We start from the raw sequence: 23,011 nt of genomic DNA on the forward strand, positions 1-23,011 counted from the left end.
GGTCTTGATATTGTGGACTCTATTGAGAGACCACTAAAGATCTTTTATGGTAATGAAGTAGCAGTATCCTTTTCAAATAACAACAAGAGCTCAACATCGTGTCGACACATGGAGTTAAAATATTTTGTTGTTAAAAAAAAGACTGAGAATCATCTGGTATGTATTAATACAATTGAGACGAAGGAAATGACTACAAATCTCCTTACTAAAGGGTTAACACCGAGATTGTATTTCTAACATATAAAGGGGATGAGTCTTTTTTATTCCTTCTGATGTATGATAATACATTAAGTGATCACATTTGTGCATATGAATTTGATTCTCTATGGCTTTATATATTGTTGATTTTGCATAAAGGATCTCTCATATGGGTTAAAGAGAATAACAGAATAACAATATTAAAGGACCAATAAAATAAGTAAGAGACAAACTTATTCATAAAGGTAATTTTAACATACTTAAGCACTGAAGGTGAATTGTAGTATAGTACTTGAGAACATGACATTTCATAAAGGAGTGTTCATCTTCATGACTCATTTGATTCATCATTGTAATAAAGGGTAGCATGTGAACCCACATGAAGAATTAAATCGAGATAACAATATAAACCTCGATTTAATATACTTTTAGTGTCAATGAGTCAAGTGGAATAATGTTAGACATTTGGATCCGGGTCCAGCCCATTGAGTGACCCGGTTTGACATTAAAAAATAGTGGGGTAGTGGGTTGCATAGTGGAGGACGGTTAATGCTTAGTGGAGGAGGTTACGTGAATGTGGAGTGTCCACATTCACTGAACCACCTCTCTTACCTCTACTATATAAAGAGGTGGCTGAGCAATGTATGATGAGAAACGATTGTCATACAGTATAGCTTAGCCTACATTCAGTTCAGTGGGTTCAAGGTCTTGCTCATCGTCGACTTTAGACCTGAGCTCATCGTGGACGTCGATCGGCTGAAGAGAACACCGAATACCTTGCATGCACTCTATAACGAATACAGGTACACTTTCTGTGTTTGTTTTACAGAAATCACCAACATGGTTAACTTTTGTGATGCGTCTTAACCCCACACCCCCTTCCTTTTTAGTTGTGCAAATATGGCCCTATTTGAGCAGATGAAGCTTTGAAATGGGACTCGCACCTGACTGCATCCATAGACAGAGTAGCCGGGTCTTTAATAGGGTGAGTATCAAGATCATAATGAAGTTGCTCGAACCCTAGCCAGAGCAGCGGCCACCACCACATAGGATAGATTATAGTCTGACATGAGTCCGGACTGGACTCCCCTTTAAGTTTTCTTTAATAAACAGGTAGGGGTCAGCTTAACCCCAACTTTCTTGGTCCAAAAGAGTTTTGTCTGTCACTTTGGCAACCATGGACCGATGAAGGTTTAGCCGGATGAGAGAGAGACAGAGAGAGAGAGGAACCATTGTTTTGAACACGGGTTTTGTAAAGCCCACCTGGGTAAAAGAAATAGAGGAGGGCTAACTTGTTAAACTCACTAAGCCTAACCAGGGTTTGATCATGGTAAACCCACTTGAGTTAAGAGAGTCCGGCATCATATTCGAGAATTATTTTGTAAAACCAAACAGGTATTTGTGAAATATCAAAAGTGAAGCCTGTGTATGTAAATATGGCATTAAGTGGGTATCTGTATTGGTTTTTTAGTAACGAAACAACCAAATGACGCTTCTCCTTTGCCTCCAAGGGGTTTGGCTGCATGGGATGGGGCCTAGACAGATACATAGGCGAGCTAAGTTCAAATCTCATGGGCGTCACTTTTTGAGTAGGCCGAAGCGTGACGACTTTCTGAAGGCAAGCATTAAGACCACGGAGTTTTACACTGCGAGGACAGTGATCGTGTAAGTCCAACAGTCAGACCCAGCGCGGCTAGGTCTATGGTACTGGCGCGGTTTCTCCGTGTAAATATAAAAAAAAATGACTCCTTTCGACTTATTACTTTCTTGCCCGGTAAGCCACTCTCTCGAGACGACCATCACCTGTAAATACCCTCCTTTTCCTCTGAGAGAGAGAGGGAGAGAGAGAATGGAGGGTTCTTCGACATCAGTCGCTCACGACGTTGCAGGCTTCCACGACACTCTTCGCCTGGGCCTACCGGGCGTCAAGAACGAGCTCACAGTCTCCCACCCCGTCCAGGCGCGCGAATCGGTAACTTTTCTCTTCCCCTTCCCCTTCCCCTATCAGAAAAGGAAGAAAGTAGGTTTTTGTTTCCGGAATTAGGGTTTCGGTTTCTTTCCGGATCTTGCTATGTTCCAGCTTTCTGATTCTTTCTGTGACATTTGTTTCTCAGTCGACGAGGAAACAGGCGGAAATGAAGCGGATGCTCATCGGGAACACCTATGGATCGGCATTCCATTTGAGAAGGGACCTTGATCGGCAAATTATTTCTAGGTACGCTGAAGGTCTCGGATTTTGCTGTTTGATTTTGTGAGAGCTAGAGAATTAGGGTGTGTATCGGAACTTACTTTGGGTTTTCCTACCTGTTTGTGTTTTTTTTTCGCGAGATATGGTGAAATTTGAGTATATTTTTTGCCTGCTCGCGTACTTTCTTGTTAGGTATGCTGAAATTAGGTTTTCCTACATTACAGAGTGATGATTAAAGAGTCTGGATAGGGGAAATTATTTTTGTTAAATGAAGAGAAGAAAGGTGAACGGAAAAGTAACCATGCTCATGACCAAAAACCTTAAATATATAGGAACACTTGCTCAACAAAAACGAGGAAACTCTTCTACTGAAATGGAGGATATTATATAAAAAATATAAGTAATGTGATACATATGAGGAAAATCGAGATATATTCACCATATAGCTTTTGTTCTACTTTTCACCTATAAAACATCAATATCTTGAGAATGATCTCCTTCCTCTTTCACATTCAAGGACTAGAGGGCATTCAAGGAGATGGTTGTTTTGCGAAGAAGAACAAGAAGAAACAACACTCTGATGCATCAGATGATCCGTTTTTAGATTGAATATATTATTTGGTTCTTGTTTAGATTCTTATCAGGACATTGGTTTTTGTTTGAATTTTCGTTCTGATATTTAATCTATTTCAGACCCATTTAATAATTAGGTTTCTTTCAATAACTTGGGATTGATAGGGATGTTAGACGGAGGTTTGAATTCAATTATTCGTTTTCCTTGATTTTCCATAAATTATAGTTAATTTACATAGGTTTACCATGGATCATGTTTCAATGATTAGATTGTGTCTGATCATGGTATCCCTACATGGCTACATCAAAGTGATATTAAACCAAGATTATAGCCATTTGATCACGTGATCACTAGATTGGATTTTCCCTTGATTCTTTGTTCGAAATATCAAAGAAATGAAGAATCAATGTGTTGATCCTAAGATCAAGGAGATCAATTGTTGTACAGATCAATGAAGGTTCATTTTATTTTATTTTTTGTTTTTGCTTTGAAATAATGGAAAGGTTGCTCAATGTCCATGGTAATGCTTTGATAGAGGTTAATTGAAAGTGTACAAGAGACAACTTTCCTAGTAGCAAAACCAGGATTTTTCACTCACAGGGCAATGTATATATGTAATCATTTTGAGCCTAAACAGTGCCTCATTAAACGTGGTTTATGAAAGTGCACTAGGATCGAGATAACGAGCACTAGAGGGGAGGGGTGAATAGTGCTTTTAAAACTTTCTGCGGAATATTGAATGATTTTGCAAATCTCAAAGCAAACACACAAAGAACACAAGATTTTATCCTGGTTCGGTCAAACCCGACCTACATCCAGTCCCCAAGCAAAACCCGCTTGAGATTTTCCACTATCAACCTTGTAAACTACAAGATCACACAGACCATAACCGGTCCCACTTTCAGTAACAATCCTACTGAAAGCAAACAACTCCTTTACACCAAGGAGTCCTTCTTTTTACACAAAAGAAATAACAACTTACAATACAACCTATGAGCCTTCCTTTTGAATGCAAATGAGATGCAATTGGCTTTTGAGGTTGTTGAAACACTCTACTCACGAATTCACTATCTCTCAAAGTGATTTGAGTGAAAAACTGAAGTGAAAATATCACGTGAGTGAGAAAATCAATACTTGACTGAATAAGAGTGAAAAGCAAGATTCAAATCGATTGAATTGTTGTTTTTGAGTGTAAAATGCACTCATATTTATAGTTAAAAGATTCCATACGTTGAGAGTATGAAAGGGTGTCAAAACTGTCCATTTTGAACGATCAAAGCGTTTGAAAAATGAAAAGACACGCCTTTTTGAAGTTTCAGGAAAACGACAAAATTAGTCGACTGAAACATCAATTAGTCGACTAATAGTTAGTTATTAGTAGACTGACAGTTATCGTCGGTCGACTGATCTGTTAATCGAGCCGTTTGAAAATCTGAACTTTTGAAACTTACTCGACTTGAGAAAAGTTAGTCGACTGATAATATCATCAGTAGACTGAAAAACCTTTTAGTCGACTACTGCTAAAAACTTCTGAAAAACAAACATTCTGTTCGGTCGACTGATAAAAAGCATTAGTCGACTGCTGCTAAATTTTTCAGAAAACACATGTTCTGTTCAGTCGACTGAAAAACCATTAGTCGACTGCTGCTAATTTTCCAGAAAAACAGACATTGTGTACAGTCGACTGATAAAAACTTCGGTCGACTAATTTGACACGAATGACTTTTTAGAAAATATGGCGCGAAAGGATTAGTCGACTGATAAGATGATTGGTCGACTAATAAACATGAAAATTTAAGAAAAGAGTTTTCTAAAAAGATTTTCAAAAGAGTTTCTTTTAGAAAAGTTTTTCTAAAGACTTTTAAGGTGAAATACAACCTAAATATGCACTCTAAGTAAGGCTCTTACAAGAATCTAAGACTTTTAATGAAATAAACATTTGCACACTAGTCTTCAAGGATTCTTCAACGAATTCTTCAATTTCTTCATAGCCTTAGCTGAAATGCAGTTGATTCTACTTGCTCATCATCAAAACCTTGTACTTGAAGTATCATGTATGGCTTCATTGTTGTAACAATCTCCCCCTTTTTGATGATGACAAACTTAATCAAAGATGAAGCATTTAGATGCATAGATGGAGATTTTACTCCTCCTATCAATATGCTGCAAAACATTAAAAGTTAGCACATTTAAAGCACATATATCACATATTGATTGGTTTGCATTTCCATTCATCATGTATTCATGTATTTAGAAATACATTCATTCAAAGCTTTCTTTTTCTCTTAATTTTGCATTTCTCATGCAAGATCTCCTGTAATGTAATTGCTATCATCTTTTTCTCAAGATCTCCTTGCAATTTCAAAGTAATGCTATCTTTATCTTTTTCTCCCTCTTTGTCAGAATAAAAAAGAGTAAGGGCAAAAAATAGCATAAGCAGAAATAGAGATAAGTTTAAAATATTACAACCCATAAAGTATGTTTTTCAAAGATCAAAGATCAGAAAAGAGAGTTTAGCAAATCCTTAATGGCAGTTACATCCTTCTGAATTGAAGCAAGTTGTTGAGTCACATCTTCACGAAAGGTGTGTTGATGCAGCTCCAAAGCTTCCAGTCTCTGCATAACTTCATCATGGTATTGATTTGTCAAAAATTTCTTTCTTTTTGCATGAGATGAAGGTCCGTAGGAAGGGTGATAGAATTTTACTTATTAAATTAGTATTAGGTACGGATATTATTAATATTATTAGTGTTTATGCACCTCAAGTAGGTTTAGATGATTCCGTTAAGCATCAATTTTGGGAAGATTTAGATGGAGTAGTACAAGAGACATCTTATGGAGAAAAGCTTTTCATCGGCGGTGACCTTAATGGACATGTAGGCATTAGTAGGGATGGATTTGAGAATATCCATGGAGGCTATGGTATAGGAGAAAGAAATGAAAGTGGAGAAAGGATTTTAGATTTTTGTTTGTCCTATGATATGATCTTAGCAAACACTTGGTTTAGGAAGAGGGAGTCTCACCTAGTAACATTTAAAAGTGGGGTTAATACGAGTCAGATAGATTTTTTCCTACTTAGAAAGAGAGATAGGGGTTGTTGCATCGATTGTAAGGTTATACCAGAAGAAAGTGTAGCTACACAACATAGAGTCTTAATTTTAGATCTTAGAATTAGACAATGCCGCAAAAGGGATAGACATAGGATAGATCCTAGAATTAAGTGGTGGGCACTGAAAGGAGCTAAACAAGGAATGTTTGTAGAGCAGGTAGTTAAGGAAGTTGATTGGTGTCTCGAGGAGGATTCAGAATCAATGTGGAATAAGATAGCGGGTGGTATGAGAAAAGTAGCTAAGGAGGTATTGGGTGAGTCTAAAGGCGGTGCACCACTAGGTAAGGATACATCATGGTGGAACGAGGATGTCAAATTAGCTATTAAGGTTAAAAGAGAGTGTTATAGAAATCTAAGTAAGAGTCGTGATAATGAGAATTTGGAGAAGTATATGATAGCAAAGAAGGAAGCTAAAAAAGTTGTTCGAAACGCGAGGGCTAAGGTATATAAGGAGGTTTATGACAAGTTGGATACCAAAGAAGGCGAGAAGGATATTTATAGGCTTGCAAAGATGAGAGATAGGAAATCGAAAGATTTGGGTATGGTTAGATGTATCAAAGATGAAACGCAAAGGGTTTTAGTCAAAGATGAGGAGATTAAGGAGAGATGGAAAGATTATTTTGATAAGCTATTTAATGATAGTCATGCTCAAGATCTTGGAGACTTCTCCATTCCTTTTCATGAGATAAATCGTGACTTCATGCGCAAGATTCAAAAGAAAGAAATTGCAGAGGCTTTGAAGAAAATGAAATCAAGAAGGGCAGTTGGCCCAGATGGTATACCTATCGAGGCTTGGAAATGCTTGGGAGAGAAAGGTTTAGAATGGTTGACAAATCTTTTTAACTTGATTTGGCGAACAAATAAGATGCCTAATGAGTGGAGGAAGAGTACTTTGGTGCCTTTATATAAGAATAAGGGTGATATACAAGATTGCACAAACTATCGTGGTATAAAACTCATGAGTCATACTATGAAACTTTGGGAGAGGGTGATTGAGTCTAGGTTGAGGAAGGTTGTCATGGTATCGGAGAATCAATTTGGTTTTATGCCTGGAAGATCAACTATGGAAGCTATACATCTTCTTAGACAACTTATTGAAAGATATAGAGAGAGGAACAAAGATTTGCATATGGTTTTTATTGATTTAGAGAAGGCATACGATAGAGTACCTAGGGACGTTCTCTGGTGGACAATGATGAAGAAAGGTGTTTCTCTCAAGTACATTAGTATAATTAAAGATATGTATGGAGTAGTAACCAATGTCCGCACTTGTGGAGGGGTGACAACCAATTTTCCGATAACGGTTGGGTTACATCAAGGATCTGCTTTAAGCCCTTTCCTATTTGCGATAGTGATGGATGAGCTTACGAGATCAATTCAAGAAAATGTACCGTGGTGTATGTTGTTTGCTGATGATATTGTTTTGATTGATGAGTCTAGAGCTGGGGTTAATGCTAAGTTAGAATTATGGAGACAGACATTGGAAGCTAGAGGTTTTAAGTTGAGTAAGAGTAAGACTGAATATATGGAATGTCGGTTTAGTAAGCAACGAAGTAGTGATGGGAGTGTAGTGAAGCTTGGTGAGCAAGATATACCGGTGAATGATTATTTCAAATATTTGGGATCCATCATTCAAAAGTATGGAGAAATTGATGGAGATGTAAATCATAGGATAAAGGTTGGGTGGATGAAATGGAAAAGTGCTACTGGAGTGCTGTGCGATCGTAAAATGCCATTGCGGTTGAAGGGAAAGTTTTATAGGACGACTATTAGACCCGCTTTACTATATGGTACGGAATGTTGGGCTGCCAAGAGACATCATATTCAAAAAATGAGTGTAGCTGAGATGCGGATGCTTAGATGGATGTGTGGAAATACAATAAAAGATAAGATTCAGAACGAAGAGATACGTAAGAAGGTAGGTGTTGCACCCATTGAAAATAAGATGCGAGAGAATCGTTTACGGTGGTTTGGACATATTCGGCGAAGGCCTAATGATGCTCCAGTTAGAAGGTTGGAGAAATGGGAAAATATATTAGTTAAAAGAGGTCGGGGTAGGCCTAGGAAGACTTGGATGGAGATGATAGGAAATGATATGAATGCTTTGAACCTCACCGAGGACATGGCGTTGGATAGAAATGATTGGAGGAAAAGGATTCATGTGGAAGACCCAAAATGAATTTCTTTTTTGGTTCATATCGCTGACCCCAATTGTTTTGGGATGAAGGCGTAGTTGTTGTTGTTGTTGTTTGCATGAGATGAAGGTGTCGCAGAAGGTGAAGGTTCAGAAATAGATGGTTCATTAGGATTAGATGGTTCAGTTTGATCAACATTTAAGGGAGGTAGATATTTAATTTTCATTCTTTTAAAAATTGTTTGATCAAAGAACTCTTTTTGCTCAATGTACTTTTCATTTGTTAAAGGAATTTTAAAATGTCTAAAAATAAGGGTTAAAAGACAACCATAAGGAAGAAATGGTTTTTGTTTCCACAAGTTTGTAAAATATACATTGGCCCAGTTGACAGAAATATTTTCAAATAAAACATAAAGAGCCGTAGATAGATCTGTGGAATAATAATCAAAAGAACCAGTTTTGGGTAGAACATTGTGGGCAAGGATTCGTCCAGCAATGCGTGCACGAGTTTGAAGATTAGTATTTTTGAAAGGAGGGCAGTGAGGTGCTTCTAGAAGAAGAATTTGTTCAAAAACTCTTTCATCATTCAATTCAATAGTGTTGAAAAGAGTGTCTGAAGGTGGAATTTCAAGAATTTCTCCAAGCAATTTCGAATCAAACTCGATTTCAACATCACGAACGAGAGAAGACAAAACTCCAGTTTCATGATTCATTTGTAAATTCGTGTAAAACAAGTGAATAAGAAAAGGATAGTGAAGGGTATCTGCACAAGCATCAAAAAGATGTGAAATACCAGGAAATAATTCTCTTATTTTGTAACGAGAAAATAAGTGAAATAGAACATTTCGGCCTGGTAAAATAGGTAGTGCAAAAATTGATCCAAAAGTGTCATAGAGAAGAGGGTTGCGAAGTAATCTTAGTGAAAAACCATGTCTTGAAGTAGGTGTAGGAGGAGGAGAACCTAAACCTTTTGCAGATGCAGACTTCGTGCGAGGCATGGTTACCAAAATGTCGGCTTCCAAAAAGCTTTCCGGCGTTCAAAAACAAAGGACGATGCGGTGGCTGACGGTGAGAAGAGGTCGGCCACAAGAGGGTTTCAGTAAAACACTGTCACGGCAAGAGAGTTCCAGCTTGTTTTTGAAGATGTGTCAGTCACTACAAGAGGATTCCGGCGTTTGAAGATCACGACCACAAGATTCCGGCGTCTCCCTGGTACGGTAAGAAAATCCCGGCGATGATGGAGTCGAACGACACTCCGAGGGTTTTTCGGAAGAGAGAGAGAGAGAGACAAAAGAGAAAGAGGGGTTTTTGGTTTAAGGGTTTCGTTTTAAAAAAAAAACGAAAAGGTACGAAGTGAAACGATGCCTCTTTTAAAAAAAACGGGTTTTAAAATAAATCCAAGGGGTGTCGAGTCCCTTCACTTAAATTTTTTTTAAAAAAAAATTTAGTCGACTAAAACTTTATCGGTCGACTAAAAAGTGCGACTTATTCTAAAAATATCATCAGTCGACTAGAAATATATCGGTCGACTAATATGGTGCGATACATTCCAAAATATAAAACATCAGTCGACTAGAATTTTATGGGTCGACTAATATAGTGCGATTTTGAGATTTTGTTCAAAAATCAGCATTTTTATAAATCCAAAAACGAGCAAATACCTAGTTCTCTCCTAATTCTCATAAAATCTTCATTTTTAAGAGGTTTAGTGAAGATATCGGCATGTTGTTCTTTAGTGGAAATAAAATTTAACGAAATATCTCCTTTTAACACATGATCTCTTAAAAAATGATGTCTAACTTCAATATGCTTAGTTCTTGAGTGCTGAATAGGATTTTTCGAAAGATTTATGGCACTAGTGTTATCACAATAAATAGTTGTTGTGGAGTAGTTTAAACCAAAATCTTTTAAGGTCTGTTTCATCCAAAGTACTTGTGAACATGCTAAACTAGCCGCTATATATTCAGCTTCAGTTGTTGAGAGTGATACTGAATTTTGCTTTTTACTAAACCAAGAGACTAAGGAATTTCCCAAGAAATGACAAGTTCCACTAGTACTCTTGCGATCAAATTTACTTCCTGCAAAATCTGCATCACTATATGAAACTAAATCAAAGGAAGATGATTTTGGGTAAAACAAACCGAAATCTGAAGTATCTTTCAAATAACGAAGAATTTGTTTTACTGCAGTTAAATGAGATTCCTTTGGATAAGCTTGAAATCTTGCACACATACAAACACTAAACATAATATCAGGTCGACTAGCAGTTAAGTATAATAGAGATCCGATCATACCTCTATAGAGCTTAGTATCTACACTTTTACCATTTTCATCTTTATCAAGAGAAGTAGTTGTACTCATAGGATTCCTTCTTGATTTCGATGAGTCCATCCCAAATCTCTTGAGAAGTTCTTTTGTATACTTACCCTGATTGATGAAGATTCCTTCTTCAGTTTGCTTTATTTGAAGTCCAAGGAAGTAGTTTAATTCGCCTATCAAGCTCATTTCAAACTCTTCCTGCATAGCCTTAGCAAATTCTTTACAAAGAGAATCATTAGTAGAACCAAATATTATGTCATCAACATAAATTTGCACAATAAGAATATCTGTATTAAAATGTTTAATAAATAAAGTGGAGTCTACCCGACCAATGGAAAAACCAGATTGTTCTAGAAAATTTCGTAGTCTTTCATACCATGCTCTTGGTGCTTGTTTGAGTCCATACAGAGCTCTTTTCAATTTGTAGACCTTTTCTGGATATTTCTCATTTTCAAAGCCTGGAGGTTGTTCTACATAAACTTCTTCATTGATGTGTCTATTTAAAAATGCACTCTTAACATCAATTTGATATAACTTAAAGTTCATGTAACTAGCAAAAGCAAGCATCATACGAATTGACTCTAATCGAGCCACTGGTGCATAGGTTTCATCAAAATTTATGCCTTCTTCTTGATTATAGCCTTGTGCCACTAGCCTTGCTTTGTTACGAATGACTTCACCATTTTCATCCAGCTTATTTCGGAAGACCCATCTTGTTCCAATTACTGGATGATCCTTTGGTCTATCAACTAGATCCCAAACATCATTCCTAGTAAATTGGTTAAGTTCTTCAGACATGGCCAAAAGCCAAAATTCATCATCACATGCCTCATTGATATTCTTTGGTTCTAATTTAGATATGAAAGGAACATTTGCAATATATTTTTCTAACTGCCTTCTAGTTTGGACACCACTCTTTATTTCACTAATAACTTGTTCATGTGGATGATTAGGAACTTCTTTCCAAACCGGTTGAAGAAGAATATTTTCTTGAGAAGTACTCTCTATCAAGGGTTCTTCTTGAAGTATTGCTTCTTCTTCTTCGCTTAGAGGTATAACCTGCTCACAATTCTCATCAAATGCAACATGTAGAGATTCTTCAATACAAGATGTTCTTTTATTGAAAATACGATATGCTTTACTTCTAGAAGAATATCCAAGAAATATTGATTCATCTGATTTTGAATCAAACTTATCAAGATTATCTTTGGTATTTAACAAAAAACATTTACTACCAAAATTTTTGAAATATGAGATCTTTGGTATACGATCATAATAAAATTCAAAACATGTTTTATGTAAAATTGGTCGAATAAGAACACGATTTAAGACATAACATGCTGTATTAATTGCTTCAGCCCAAAAATATTTTGGTAAATTTTTATCTTGAAGCATGGTTCTAGCACATTCTTGCAAGGTTCTATTCTTTCTTTCAACAACTCCATTTTGTGGAGCCGCTCTAGGAAAAGCAAAGATTCGAGATATACCATGTAAATCACAAAACTTTAGAAAAGATTCATTTTCAAATTCACCACCATGATCACTACGAATTTTAATAATAGATGTAGATTTTTCATTTGTAATTCTTCTACAAAGTTTAAAAAATTCTGAAAAAGCATCATTTTTGCTTTTTAGAAAAATCACTCATGTAAACCGAGAATAATCATCTACTATAACAAAAGCATACTTGCTACCATTCAAACTTTGAATTCTAGATAGTCCAAATAGATCTAAATGTAAAAGTTCAAGAGGACGTTTTGTTGAAACTATATCTTTTGCTTTAAAAGAACTCTTGATTTGTTTACCCCTTTGACAAGCATCACATAAGTGATCCTTTTTATATGGTATTCTAGGCAGGCCTCTTACAAGATCATTCTTGGATAATTTTGAAATAATTTTAAAGTTAACATGTCCAAGTCTCTTATGCCATAACCATTGAATTTCATTTGAAACAATAAGACATTTTTCATTAAAAGAGGGTAATTCATCTAGATATAGTTCATACACATTGTTTCTTCTTTTACCTTTAAAAATGATCTTTTTAGATTGAAAATCAGAAATTAAGCATAAATCATTTTCAAAATAAACATGAAAACCTTTATCACATAATTGACTAATAGATATTAAATTATGCTTTAAACCATCCACTAAAAGAACATTTTCTATCAAGGGAAATTTTGGATTACCAATATTACCAATACCTATCACTTTTCCCTTGTTATTGTCACCAAAGGTGACGGTTCCTCCATCCTTATTTTGGAGGGTGGAAAATAACTCCAGCCTTCCAGTCATATGTTTGGAACAGCCGCTGTCCAATATCCATTTGCTCCTTATGTTGTGTACCTACAACAAAATCAGAAAACAGAGCATTTGACCCCTTTCTATTTTCGGGTCCATGAGAGTTAGTCTTAGGAACCCCCATTTGGATTTTGGTTTCCTTTGATAATAAATATTCTTTCTATAAAAGGATTTAGAATAAACATGTCTAGAATAATCATTTCTAGATGCATTTCTATTAGAACTAGAAAGTTTAGTTTTATGAACAAAAGGTTGAGAATAATGTCTTTGATTTTTCACCACATAGTTTGGTCTATTTTGAGTATCAAAGAAGCTATATCCCAATCCGGTTTTATTAACCGAGCATCTTTGAGAACCAAGAAGTTTTTCTAGATTCTTTTGACCATTCGTGAATTTGGTCACTATTGAAAGAAGATCATTTGACTTTTCTTTAAGACTAAATATTTCATTTTGTAAGAGATTGGTTCTAACTCCAATTTCTTTTATCTCAAGTGCTTGGCAAGAATTTTCCTTCTTGAGATCTTCTATTTCTTGAAGTAACACTTTATTTTGAGAGTCAAGAGTTAAATTTTCAGTTTTTAACTCTTTATTTTTAGAACTAAGACTCTTAAATTTAGCATATAAATCATTAAATGCTTCAAATAACTCATCATTAGTCAAATTGACTTACCGAATCTTCTTGTGCTACAAAACACATGTTGGCGACTTCTTCATTTGATTTTTCATCGGAAGAGGAGTCATTATCATCCCAACATGCTTGAAATGCCTTTTTCTTTTTGAATTGGTCATTGGGCTTGAATTTGAGAAGAGAACAATCTTTCTTGATATGTCCTGCCTTTTTGCAGTTAAAGCACTTTACTTCATTGGGAATGGAAGAATCTTCTTTCTTTGCCTTTCTTTGAAATCTTCCCTTTTTGATGAATCTTCTGAATTGCCTTGTGATGAAGGCAATATCTTCATCTTCATCTTCTTCAGAATCTTCTGAGTCAGAAGTAACCTTAAAAGCAAGAGATTTCTTTTTAGGCTCTTCTTCTTGTCTGTCTTGAAGTTGGGCCTCATATGCCATTAGGTTACCAACTAAGTCTTCAAGAGTGAGAGTATTGAGATCATTTGCTTCTTCAATAGCAGTGGTTTTCTCTCCCATTCAGGAGTTAAACACCTTAGAATTTTTCTGACTAAATCCACTTGTGAATATTCTTTTCCAAGGGATTTCAAAGTGTTAGTTATATCGGTCATTCTAGTTATCATGTCCGATATAGATTCATTTTGCTTCATTTTAAACAATTCAAATTTATGAACTAAAGAAGCAATTTTAGATTCCTTTACCTTTGACGTACCTTCGTGTGTCACGAGAAGAGTATGCTAGATTTCATTAGCTGTAGAGCATTGAGAGATGCGATTGAACTCTACCTTGTCAACGCCACAGTACAATGCATTCATGGCTTTGACATTCAGTGAAGCAGTCTTCTTTTCATCATCGGTCCATCGGCTGAAATCAGTTGATGGAGTTTGGTACTTTTCTGAAACAACTCTCCAGATATCGAGATTCATGGATTGCAGGAATATTGTCATTCTTACTTTCCAGTATCCATAGTTTGTTCCGTCGAAGAGAGGAGGACGAACAGAGGAGCTTCCTTCTTTGTGCTGAGATGTTGTAGTTGCCATGCTAGATGATGGTCAAATCAAAGTAATAGCAAACCTGTGCTCTGATACCAAATGAAAGTGCACTAGGATCGAGACAACGAGCACTAGAGGGGGGGGGGTGAATAGTGCTTTTAAAACTTTCTGCGGAATATTGAATGATTTTGCAAATCTCAAAGCAAACACATAAAGAACACAAGATTTTATCCTGGTTCGGTCAAACCCGACCTACATCCAGTCCCCAAGCAAAACCCGCTTGAGATTTTCCACTATCAACCTTGTAAACTACAAGATCACACAGACCATAACCGGTCCCACTTTCAGTAACAATCCTACTGAAAGCAAACAACTCCTTTACACCAAGGAGTTCTTTTTTTTACACAAAAGAAATAACAACTTACAATACAACCTATGAGCCTTCTTTTTGAATGCAAATGAGATGCAATTGGCTTTTGAGGTTGTTGAAACACTCTACTCACGAATTCACTATCTCTTAAAGTGATTTGAGTGAAAAACTGAAGTGAAAATATCACGTGAGTGAGAAAATCAATACTTGACTGAATAAGAGTGAAAAGCAAGATTCAAATCGATTGAATTGTTGTTTTTGAGTGTAAAATGCACTCATATTTATAGTTAAAAGATTCCATACGTTGAGAGTATGAAAGGGTGTCAAAACTGTCCATTTTGAACGATCAAAACGTTTGAAAAATGAAAAGACACGCCTTTTTGAAGTTTCAGGAAAACGGCAAAATTAGTCGACTGAAACATCAGTTAGTCGACTAATAGTTAGTTATTAGTAGACTGACAATTATCGTCGGTCGACTGATCTGTTAATCGAGCCGTTTGAAAATCTGAACTTTTGAAACTTAGTCGACTTGAGAAAAGTTAGTCGACTGATAATATCATCAGTAGACTGAAAAACCTTTTAGTCGACTACTGCTAAAAACTTCTGAAAAACAAACATTCTGTTCGGTCAATTGATAAAAAGCATTAGTCGACTGCTGCTAAATTTTTCAGAAAACACATGTTCTGTTCAGTCGACTGAAAAACCATTAGTCGACTGTTGCTAATTTTCCAGAAAAACAGACATTCTGTCCAGTCGACTGATAAAAACTTCGGTCGACTAATTTGACACGAATGACTTTTTAGAAAATGTGGCGCGAAAGGATTAGTCGACTGATAAGATGATTGGTCGACTAATAAACATGAAAATTTAAGAAAAGAGTTTTCTAAAAAGATTTTCAAAAGAGTTTCTTTTAGAAAAGTTTTTTTAAAGACTTTTAAGGTGAAATGCAACCTAAATATGCACTCTAAGTAAGGCTTTTACAAGAATCTAAGACTTTTAATGAAATAAACATTTGCACACTAGTCTTCAAGGATTCTTCACCGAATTCTTCAATTTCTTCATAGCCTTAGCTGAAATGCAGTTGATTCTACTTGCTCATCATCAAAACCTTGTACTTGAAGTATCATGTATGGCTTCATTGTTGTAACAGTTTAGGTTGGCCTGAGTATGGATGGGTAAAAATAATCTTTGAAATAATAGAATAAAACCTCTATTTTTTTAAAAGAATGCACATATAAGGATTGGAAAATTTCAGGTTGGATTTGTGTTTGATTAATAAACACCCAAACCAGGTCCAAATCCACTAGCTTCCAAAATCATTGAACTTAACTATCTAGAAACTATAGTAAATTCTAATTTCCATATTCTTTAAACAAGTGATATTTCAGTTTCCTTATTATCTGGGAGAAGAAGTAAATCCATTATTTTAGGCCAGGAAATGTTTTCGGAAAATCCCTTCTTTAGGGAAACAAAGGTAACACTTGCGCGTTGTTACTTTGGAAATTTGTTAAAAGTTTGTGGCCAGGGGCAGTTGTCTTTCTCTTCTTGGATCTGCCAAATTTTTGGTAAGCTTCAGTTCACCTCTTGCTCTCCTAGTTGAGTACTCAGAAGTTGTTGCCTTCAAAACCTAAGACCGTGGTTGGGTTTCAGGAATTTAATTATTCATTTATTATGGTGTATATACACCAGGATCCTGTTTCTATTTGATACTGATGTCTTGGCTTACGTGATTTGGATGTTAAAGTAGCATTGAAAAAAAATAAAAAAACATTATAGCCATTTGATCACTTGTTTATGGTGGGAATTGGGGGCCTTTCCTTCCATATGCCTGGGGTAAGGTAAATGACTAACTAGGAGTCACATAAGAATTTTTTTTTGATTCAGATGTTATTTCTGGAGATATGCTGGAGGAGGGGGGGGGGTACAAGCATTACATTCCTCAAATCTTAGGTCTCTACTAAACATGGAAGGTGGTAAATGTTTCCGGCATTTTTATATTTGAACAATTTTTCCTACTTGTCCATTCCTTTTCATGAGATGAATCGTGACTTCATGTGCAAGATTCAAAAGAAAGAAATTGCAGAGGCTTTGAAGAAAATGAAATCAAGAAGGGCAGTTGGCCCATATGGTATACCTATCGAGGCTTGGAAATGCTTGGGAGAGAAAAGTTTAGAATGATTGACAAATCTTTTTAACAAGATTTGGCGGACAAATAAGATGCCTAATGAGTGGAGGAAGAGTACTTTGGTGCCTCTATATAAGAATAAGGGTGATATACAAGATTGCACAAACTATCGTGGTATAAAACTCATGAGTCATACTATGAAACATTGGGAGAGGGTGATTGAGTCTAGGTTGAGGAAGGTTGTCATGATATCGGAGAATCAATTTGGTTTTATGCCTGGAAGATCAACTATGGAAGCTATACATTTTCTTAGACAACTTATTGAGAGATATAAAGAGAGGAACAAAGATTTGCATATGTTTTTTATTGATTTGGAGAAGGCATACGATAGAGTACCTATGGGCGTTCTCTGGTGGACAATGATGAAGAAAGTTATTTCTCTGAAGTACATTAGTATAATTAAAGATATGTACGAAGGAGTAGTACCAATGTCCACACTTGTGGAGGGGTGACAACCAATTTTGCTATAACGGTTGGGTTACATCAAGGATCTGCTTTAAGCCCTTTCCTATTTGCTATAGTGATGGATGAGCTTACGAGATCAATTCAAGAAAATGTGTCGTGGTGTATGTTGTTTGCTGATGATATTGTTTTGATTGATGAGTCTAGAGCTGAGGTTAATGCTAAGTTAGAATTATGAAGACAAACATTGGAAGCAAGAGGTTTTAAGTTGAGTAAGAGTAAGACAAAATATATGGAATGTCGGTTTAGTAAGCAACGAAGTAGTGATGGGAGTGTAGTGAAGCTTAGTGAGCAAGAAATACCGGTGGGTGATTGTTTCAAATATTTGGGATCTATCGTTCAAAAGTATGGAGAAATTGATGGAGATGTAAATCATAGGATAAAGGTAGGGTGGATGAAATGGAAAGGTGCAACTGGAGTGTTGTGCGATCGTAGAATGCCATTGCGGTTGAAGGAAAAGTTTTATAAGACGACTATTAGACCCGCTTTACTATATGGTATGGAATGTTGGGCTGCCAAGAGACATCATATTAAAAAATTGAGTGTAGTTGAGATGCGTATGCTTAGATGGATGTGTGGAAATACAATAAAAGATAAGATTCAGAACGAGGAGATACGTAAGAAGGTAGGCGTTGCACCCATTGAAAATAAGATGAGAGAGAATCGTTTACGGTGGTTTGGACATATTCGGCGAAGGCCTAATGATGCTCCAGTTAGAAGGATGGAGAAATAGGAAAATATATTAGTTAAAAGAGGTCGGGGTAGGCCTAGGAAGACTTGGATGGAGATGATAGGAAAGAATATGAATGCTTTGAACCTCACCAAGGACATGGCATTTGATAAAAATGATTGGAGGAGAAGGATTCATGTGGAAGATCGAGAATGATTTTCTTTATTGGTTCATATCGCCGACCCCAATTGTTTTGGGATGAAGGCGTAGTAGTTGTTGTTGTATCATGATATACAACTATGTCACAAGGACTTGGCAAAAGGGATACCGGCGACACCATTTTTATAGAAATTTTTGTTAAGCATAGTACATAAGAGGACATGACACGAGAGTAAATTGGAGTATTCCAATGATGTAGCTAGAGAGGTTGTTGCAAAAAGCTGAAAAGAGCCTGCAAATAATTTAGTATTTGATCTATTCCTTCCTATGTCACATGGATACGGATGCGGGAATGGGACAAGATGCAGATATGCTTGGTACGACAATGGTGATTGTAAAAGTTAGGATAAGGTCCCATGGTTGTGTACACATACACACATATGGGTATGAATTTGCTAGAGTTGTACATGCAATCTCGTAGAAAAAACCATTTTTTACTTTTCCCCCACTTTTTTGTATATTTAACCTTATAGGTGTGATCTATATAGTTTCTTTAGTGAAAAACAGGTTCTTGATCATGTTTTTGCTACATGTAAATTGGTTCATGACAAAAAATCATATTTTTGCATCAAACAAAGATTAACCAAAGTGTGATTTGATTGGGTCGATACAACTTTCCCCTATGATTCTGCATCTGGATTGTACACATAGTAGACAGTAGCAAATATATATAAAACAAGAATTCTAAAGTACCATAATTAAAAACATCACACAATACAACTAAGTTGAAATTAAAATGTAACGCAATTGATGACAATTTTTAAAAGAAAAAGAATTTAAATGAATACAAAATAAAGAATCATAAAGGGAAATGGACAAGTTATTTGACACAATGTTCATGGTGTCAGACACTGGTTTAACTGTGTTCATGAAGTGTCCTAGAGTATCCGAGTGTCATATCGTGTCAACACAGGATACACATGCTAAGTGAAGTGAAGCGTCCATGTCACATAGATCCCGTCTTCCACTTGTATCTAATTCTCTATAGGGTGCCTAGTGCCCTTGAAAATATTTAAAGATGGTTTTCCGTTCCCTTCTCATGCCTCATCTCTTTCCTCCAATATGATCATTATTAAAAGAATTTACAGTTCTTCCTTCCTGGAGAATTAAGGCATGCTTACAATAATGGATATGCAGCATAGTGACAAATGTTTTAAACGGCAATTTCTTGTTTTTCAAAAACTTGCGAGATATTGAAATTTTTTCATAAATCTCGCATTTTGACAAAATCTCGGCAATAAAAAAATAAATTAAAAATTAAAAAATTATTTTTTATAATAAAATATTAATAAAAAATTATTTATAAATAAAAAACATGTTTTTTTCGTGATAAATAGCTGTTTAAAACGTAAATATCGTGTTTAAATCGCGATATTTATGTTTTTTCATAAATCTCGCGAGAAATTGAAAATCTCGCGATAAATTGCCGTTTTAAACTTTCTGGCAATTTCTTGCCATATTATCGCGAAATTTTCATAAATCTCGCGATATTTGTCACACTGATATGCAGTTCACCTACACTTATGATGGTCCTGCAGAAGAATGACTCCCCCACCTTTCCCAAGGCTGTGAAACTGCTGATTTGCAGCTCGGTGACAAATATCACGAGATTTATAAAAATCTCGTGATAATATCACGAGATTTTTATAAATCTCGCCATAATATCACAAGAAATTGCTTGCAATTTAAAACAGAAATTTCTCGCGAGATTTTCAATGTGTGACAAATATCTCGAGATTTACATTTTTAACAGATATTTATCTTGAAAATGCCTGAGATTTTTATTTTAAAATGTATTTTATTTTTATTTTATTATAAAAAATATTTTTTATATTTTTTAATTTATTTTTTATTGCCAAAATTTTGCTGAAATAAATGCGAGATTTATGAAAATTTTCAAACCGTTTTTAACTTTTGTCGCTATAATTTGCAGTAACACCAATGGGGTTATTAGGCTTGCCTTTCTTTGCAGCTGGCTTCGTTCATGTCCTATTCTTGTTTGCTTTAAGGAGATTGATTCTTTGAGTCAGATATAGTGGCTGGACTTGTAAAGTGCTATCTTAACCTAGAGTTGTCAAGTTGCAGCCTTTGCTGAATGCTACCCACCAGAGGTTCTGATGCCTATCAAAACAATAAATAAAAATGATCTGATTCCACATTTGTTCTTTGGCTTCGGTATAAGAAAAACTTTTCTAGAGATTTGAGCTGCTTTTCTATGATGCCATGTGTGCTTTTAATGCCTTCACTCACAAAAAATATTATTTTATGTTGTTCAATTTTGCCTTCCACCTGCATATATTTTCTCAATTTGGACTATAGATGCTTTGTAACTTTCATATCTCGTTTCATTTTGATGCCTTGCTGGTTTAGCTTGGTTATGATCTATCATTTTACTCCACTCAGATATCTGTCAAAAATAAATCCCTATTTTGTTGATGTTGAATCATTTTCTTCCTGCAGATTCCAGAGGCCTCCAGGTGCGCTGCCATCTTCAATGTTGGGTTTGGAGGCACTCACTGGTAGCCTGGATGATTTTGGCTTTGAAGATTACCTGAATGGTGAATACAAATGCCTCTCCTTCAGCTTCAAACATCAACCTTTAACTTTTCCTGTTTGTTACAATACCAGATTGGCCTAGCCTTCAAGTCATAGACTAACCATAGAAGCAGTTCAATCCCAATGCCCTTGGCAACTATCTGCTCAGGCCCCAGGGCTTTCACCAAGATTTGGGTCCAAAAAGTGATGGCATGATCATATTTTTTGAAATGCGCATGAATTAAAATAGTAAAAAACTGAGGCAACCAACAATCAATGCATCTTTTTGATTCTGTTACCTTGCTTTGTTGTTTATTTCAGACCCTCGTGAATCAGAGGCTTTCCGCCCAGTCGACATGCATCATGGGATGGAGGTCCGACTTGGTCTATCAAACGGCCCAGCCTACTCTAGCTTCATCTGATCAGGTCCATTGCTTTACATTTTTATGCTTTTACATCAGTTGCATTCAGTCCATGCGATGAGAGAGAGACATTCACACAGATCAGCTATTAAAAACTTTATGAAACAGTTGTTTACTCTGGGTTGGATTTTATTGTATGTGGTGTATTTGATTTCCTTCTTCGCTCATTCTGTTGTAGTATAATGCTAGATTTGCCAATGAGATTCTCTTCCTGGGGCTTAAGAATGTCAAATGGTTGGTTCTAAATTTGATCTGATCAGCCTGGAAGTGAACTATGCTGGGCATATGTTGGCCCTACCAGGTACATATGAGAGGAATCTACTCCGATCAAACAATATTATTGTCTTAGACATTTCCACAGACGTACCTTGTCTGGTTTTGTCTAAGGCCTTATGTCATGTCTTTAATGTCCAAACTTGAACCCACCAAGGCATATTAGAACCTCTTGCAGTGAATCCAGGTGCATCTAATCATCTCTTCCAAGCCCTGAAAAACTAATTGGTGTAAGTTGGGCTTGCAATTTTCTTTTGGGCCAAGTGCGCTAGCTTCGGCCCTAGGTAGGGCTTGAATCCAAGGCCCTTCTGCTAAGGTGATGCCATTTTACTGACCTAACGGCTCAACTGTCAGTACAGAGTCAATAATATGATCTTAATTTATACAGAAAATGGCAAATTGAATATGTTTGAAAGAAGGGAAAAACATGCGAACTTGAAATCTAGGCTTACAAGATGTGGATGCAGTAAAAATGGATGACACTTTTGGGTTTTAGCTGATCAGTAACGGGTTTGTTGCATGTGGGGCAGCTAGTTGAGTTGGAGTTTGTGTGGGAAAAAACCCATGACTTGTTCAAGTCCTTTATCCTTTGCCCCCACCTTGTGTGATAATGCAATCCAACCATCCAACTCTCGTTCAGCCCCCATCCATCAAAACCTTGCAATGAAAATAATTTGATTTTTTTTATTGAAGAAAGTTGATTCAACGCATGTCTTCTAGTAAGTAGGCCACTATACGCCTATGTAGAGTCAGGTTTAAGCAAAAACACCTGTAGTTAGTGACTTTTTAAGTCGTCTATACCTGATTCATACTCGAATTGGTTTTGGCGGACCGATCTCTCTCTCTCTCTCTCTTAGGGCCACTAAACTACCATTTTGATTGTAATATATGGTCCATATTACAATTCACAAACTTATCCAAATTTTGTACAAGTGGGTGCTTCTAAATGACCTCCATGATATGGATAATTTTCTCCTCTAAGGTTCCGTAGGCCTTCGTGGTTTCAGTAGGGCACTTATCATAAGACGGGATGATTTTGGCTTTAAAGTGCCGAACCCCTTCAGCTTTCAAACCAAATTTGAACCTCCCAAGTTTATTATACATAGGCTGGAGCTGATATAACCATGCTCTGAGTCATCAAGACACTGCACCGGGGAAGGTTCCCTACGGGGCCATGGTAGCAATAATCCAGGGGCCTTGAGCATGTTTTGTGTCCAAACTCATGGGGTTTTTGAGAAGTGAATCTTCATATTGTTAGTTGAAATGGTAATTCAGAGGCAGGCCACATAAGTCTGGGTGGTTGGTCATAGGGCCTACCCATGGCTTTCCTTGCTTCGGTGAGGGTTCTTAGTCATAAAAAAAAGGTGTTGCATCACAATGTGTAGGCAGTAACTAGCGTACAGCCTTCAATAACAAAACTATTGTGAATGCACAACCC

At 36.3% G+C, this 23,011-nt stretch overlaps 1 protein-coding gene across 1 annotated transcript; it reads left to right on the forward strand.

The window, feature by feature from the left end:
- Positions 1-1,973: 1,973 nt before the first annotated feature.
- On the forward strand, positions 1,974-21,522 carry LOC149827462 (cyclin-B1-2-like). The gene is made up of 4 exons (XM_090019379.1): positions 1,974-2,170; positions 2,313-2,413; positions 20,804-20,901; positions 21,200-21,522. Exons 1-4 carry the CDS (start codon positions 2,048-2,050, stop codon positions 21,298-21,300), a joined length of 423 nt encoding a protein of 140 aa, XP_089875505.1. The 5' UTR covers positions 1,974-2,047; the 3' UTR covers positions 21,301-21,522.
- The last annotated feature ends 1,489 nt before the right edge of the window (positions 21,523-23,011 follow it).

Source organism: Nuphar pumila, chromosome 10 (genome assembly GCF_984573655.1).
Source record: "Nuphar pumila chromosome 10, dmNupPumi1.hap1.1, whole genome shotgun sequence".
Classification (NCBI taxonomy): Eukaryota; Viridiplantae; Streptophyta; class Magnoliopsida; order Nymphaeales; family Nymphaeaceae; genus Nuphar; species Nuphar pumila.

Excerpts from the sequence above, each read along its gene's own strand:
- LOC149827462 (XM_090019379.1), top strand. The coding sequence starts at position 2,048 with ATGGAGGGTTCTTCGACATCAGTCGCTCACGACGTTGCAGGCTTCCAC. Across the intron at positions 2,171-2,312 it reads CCGTCCAGGCGCGCGAATCG|TCGACGAGGAAACAGGCGGA; the intron begins GTAACTTTTCTC and ends TTTGTTTCTCAG. Across the intron at positions 20,902-21,199 it reads CTTTGAAGATTACCTGAATG|ACCCTCGTGAATCAGAGGCT; the intron begins GTGAATACAAAT and ends TGTTTATTTCAG.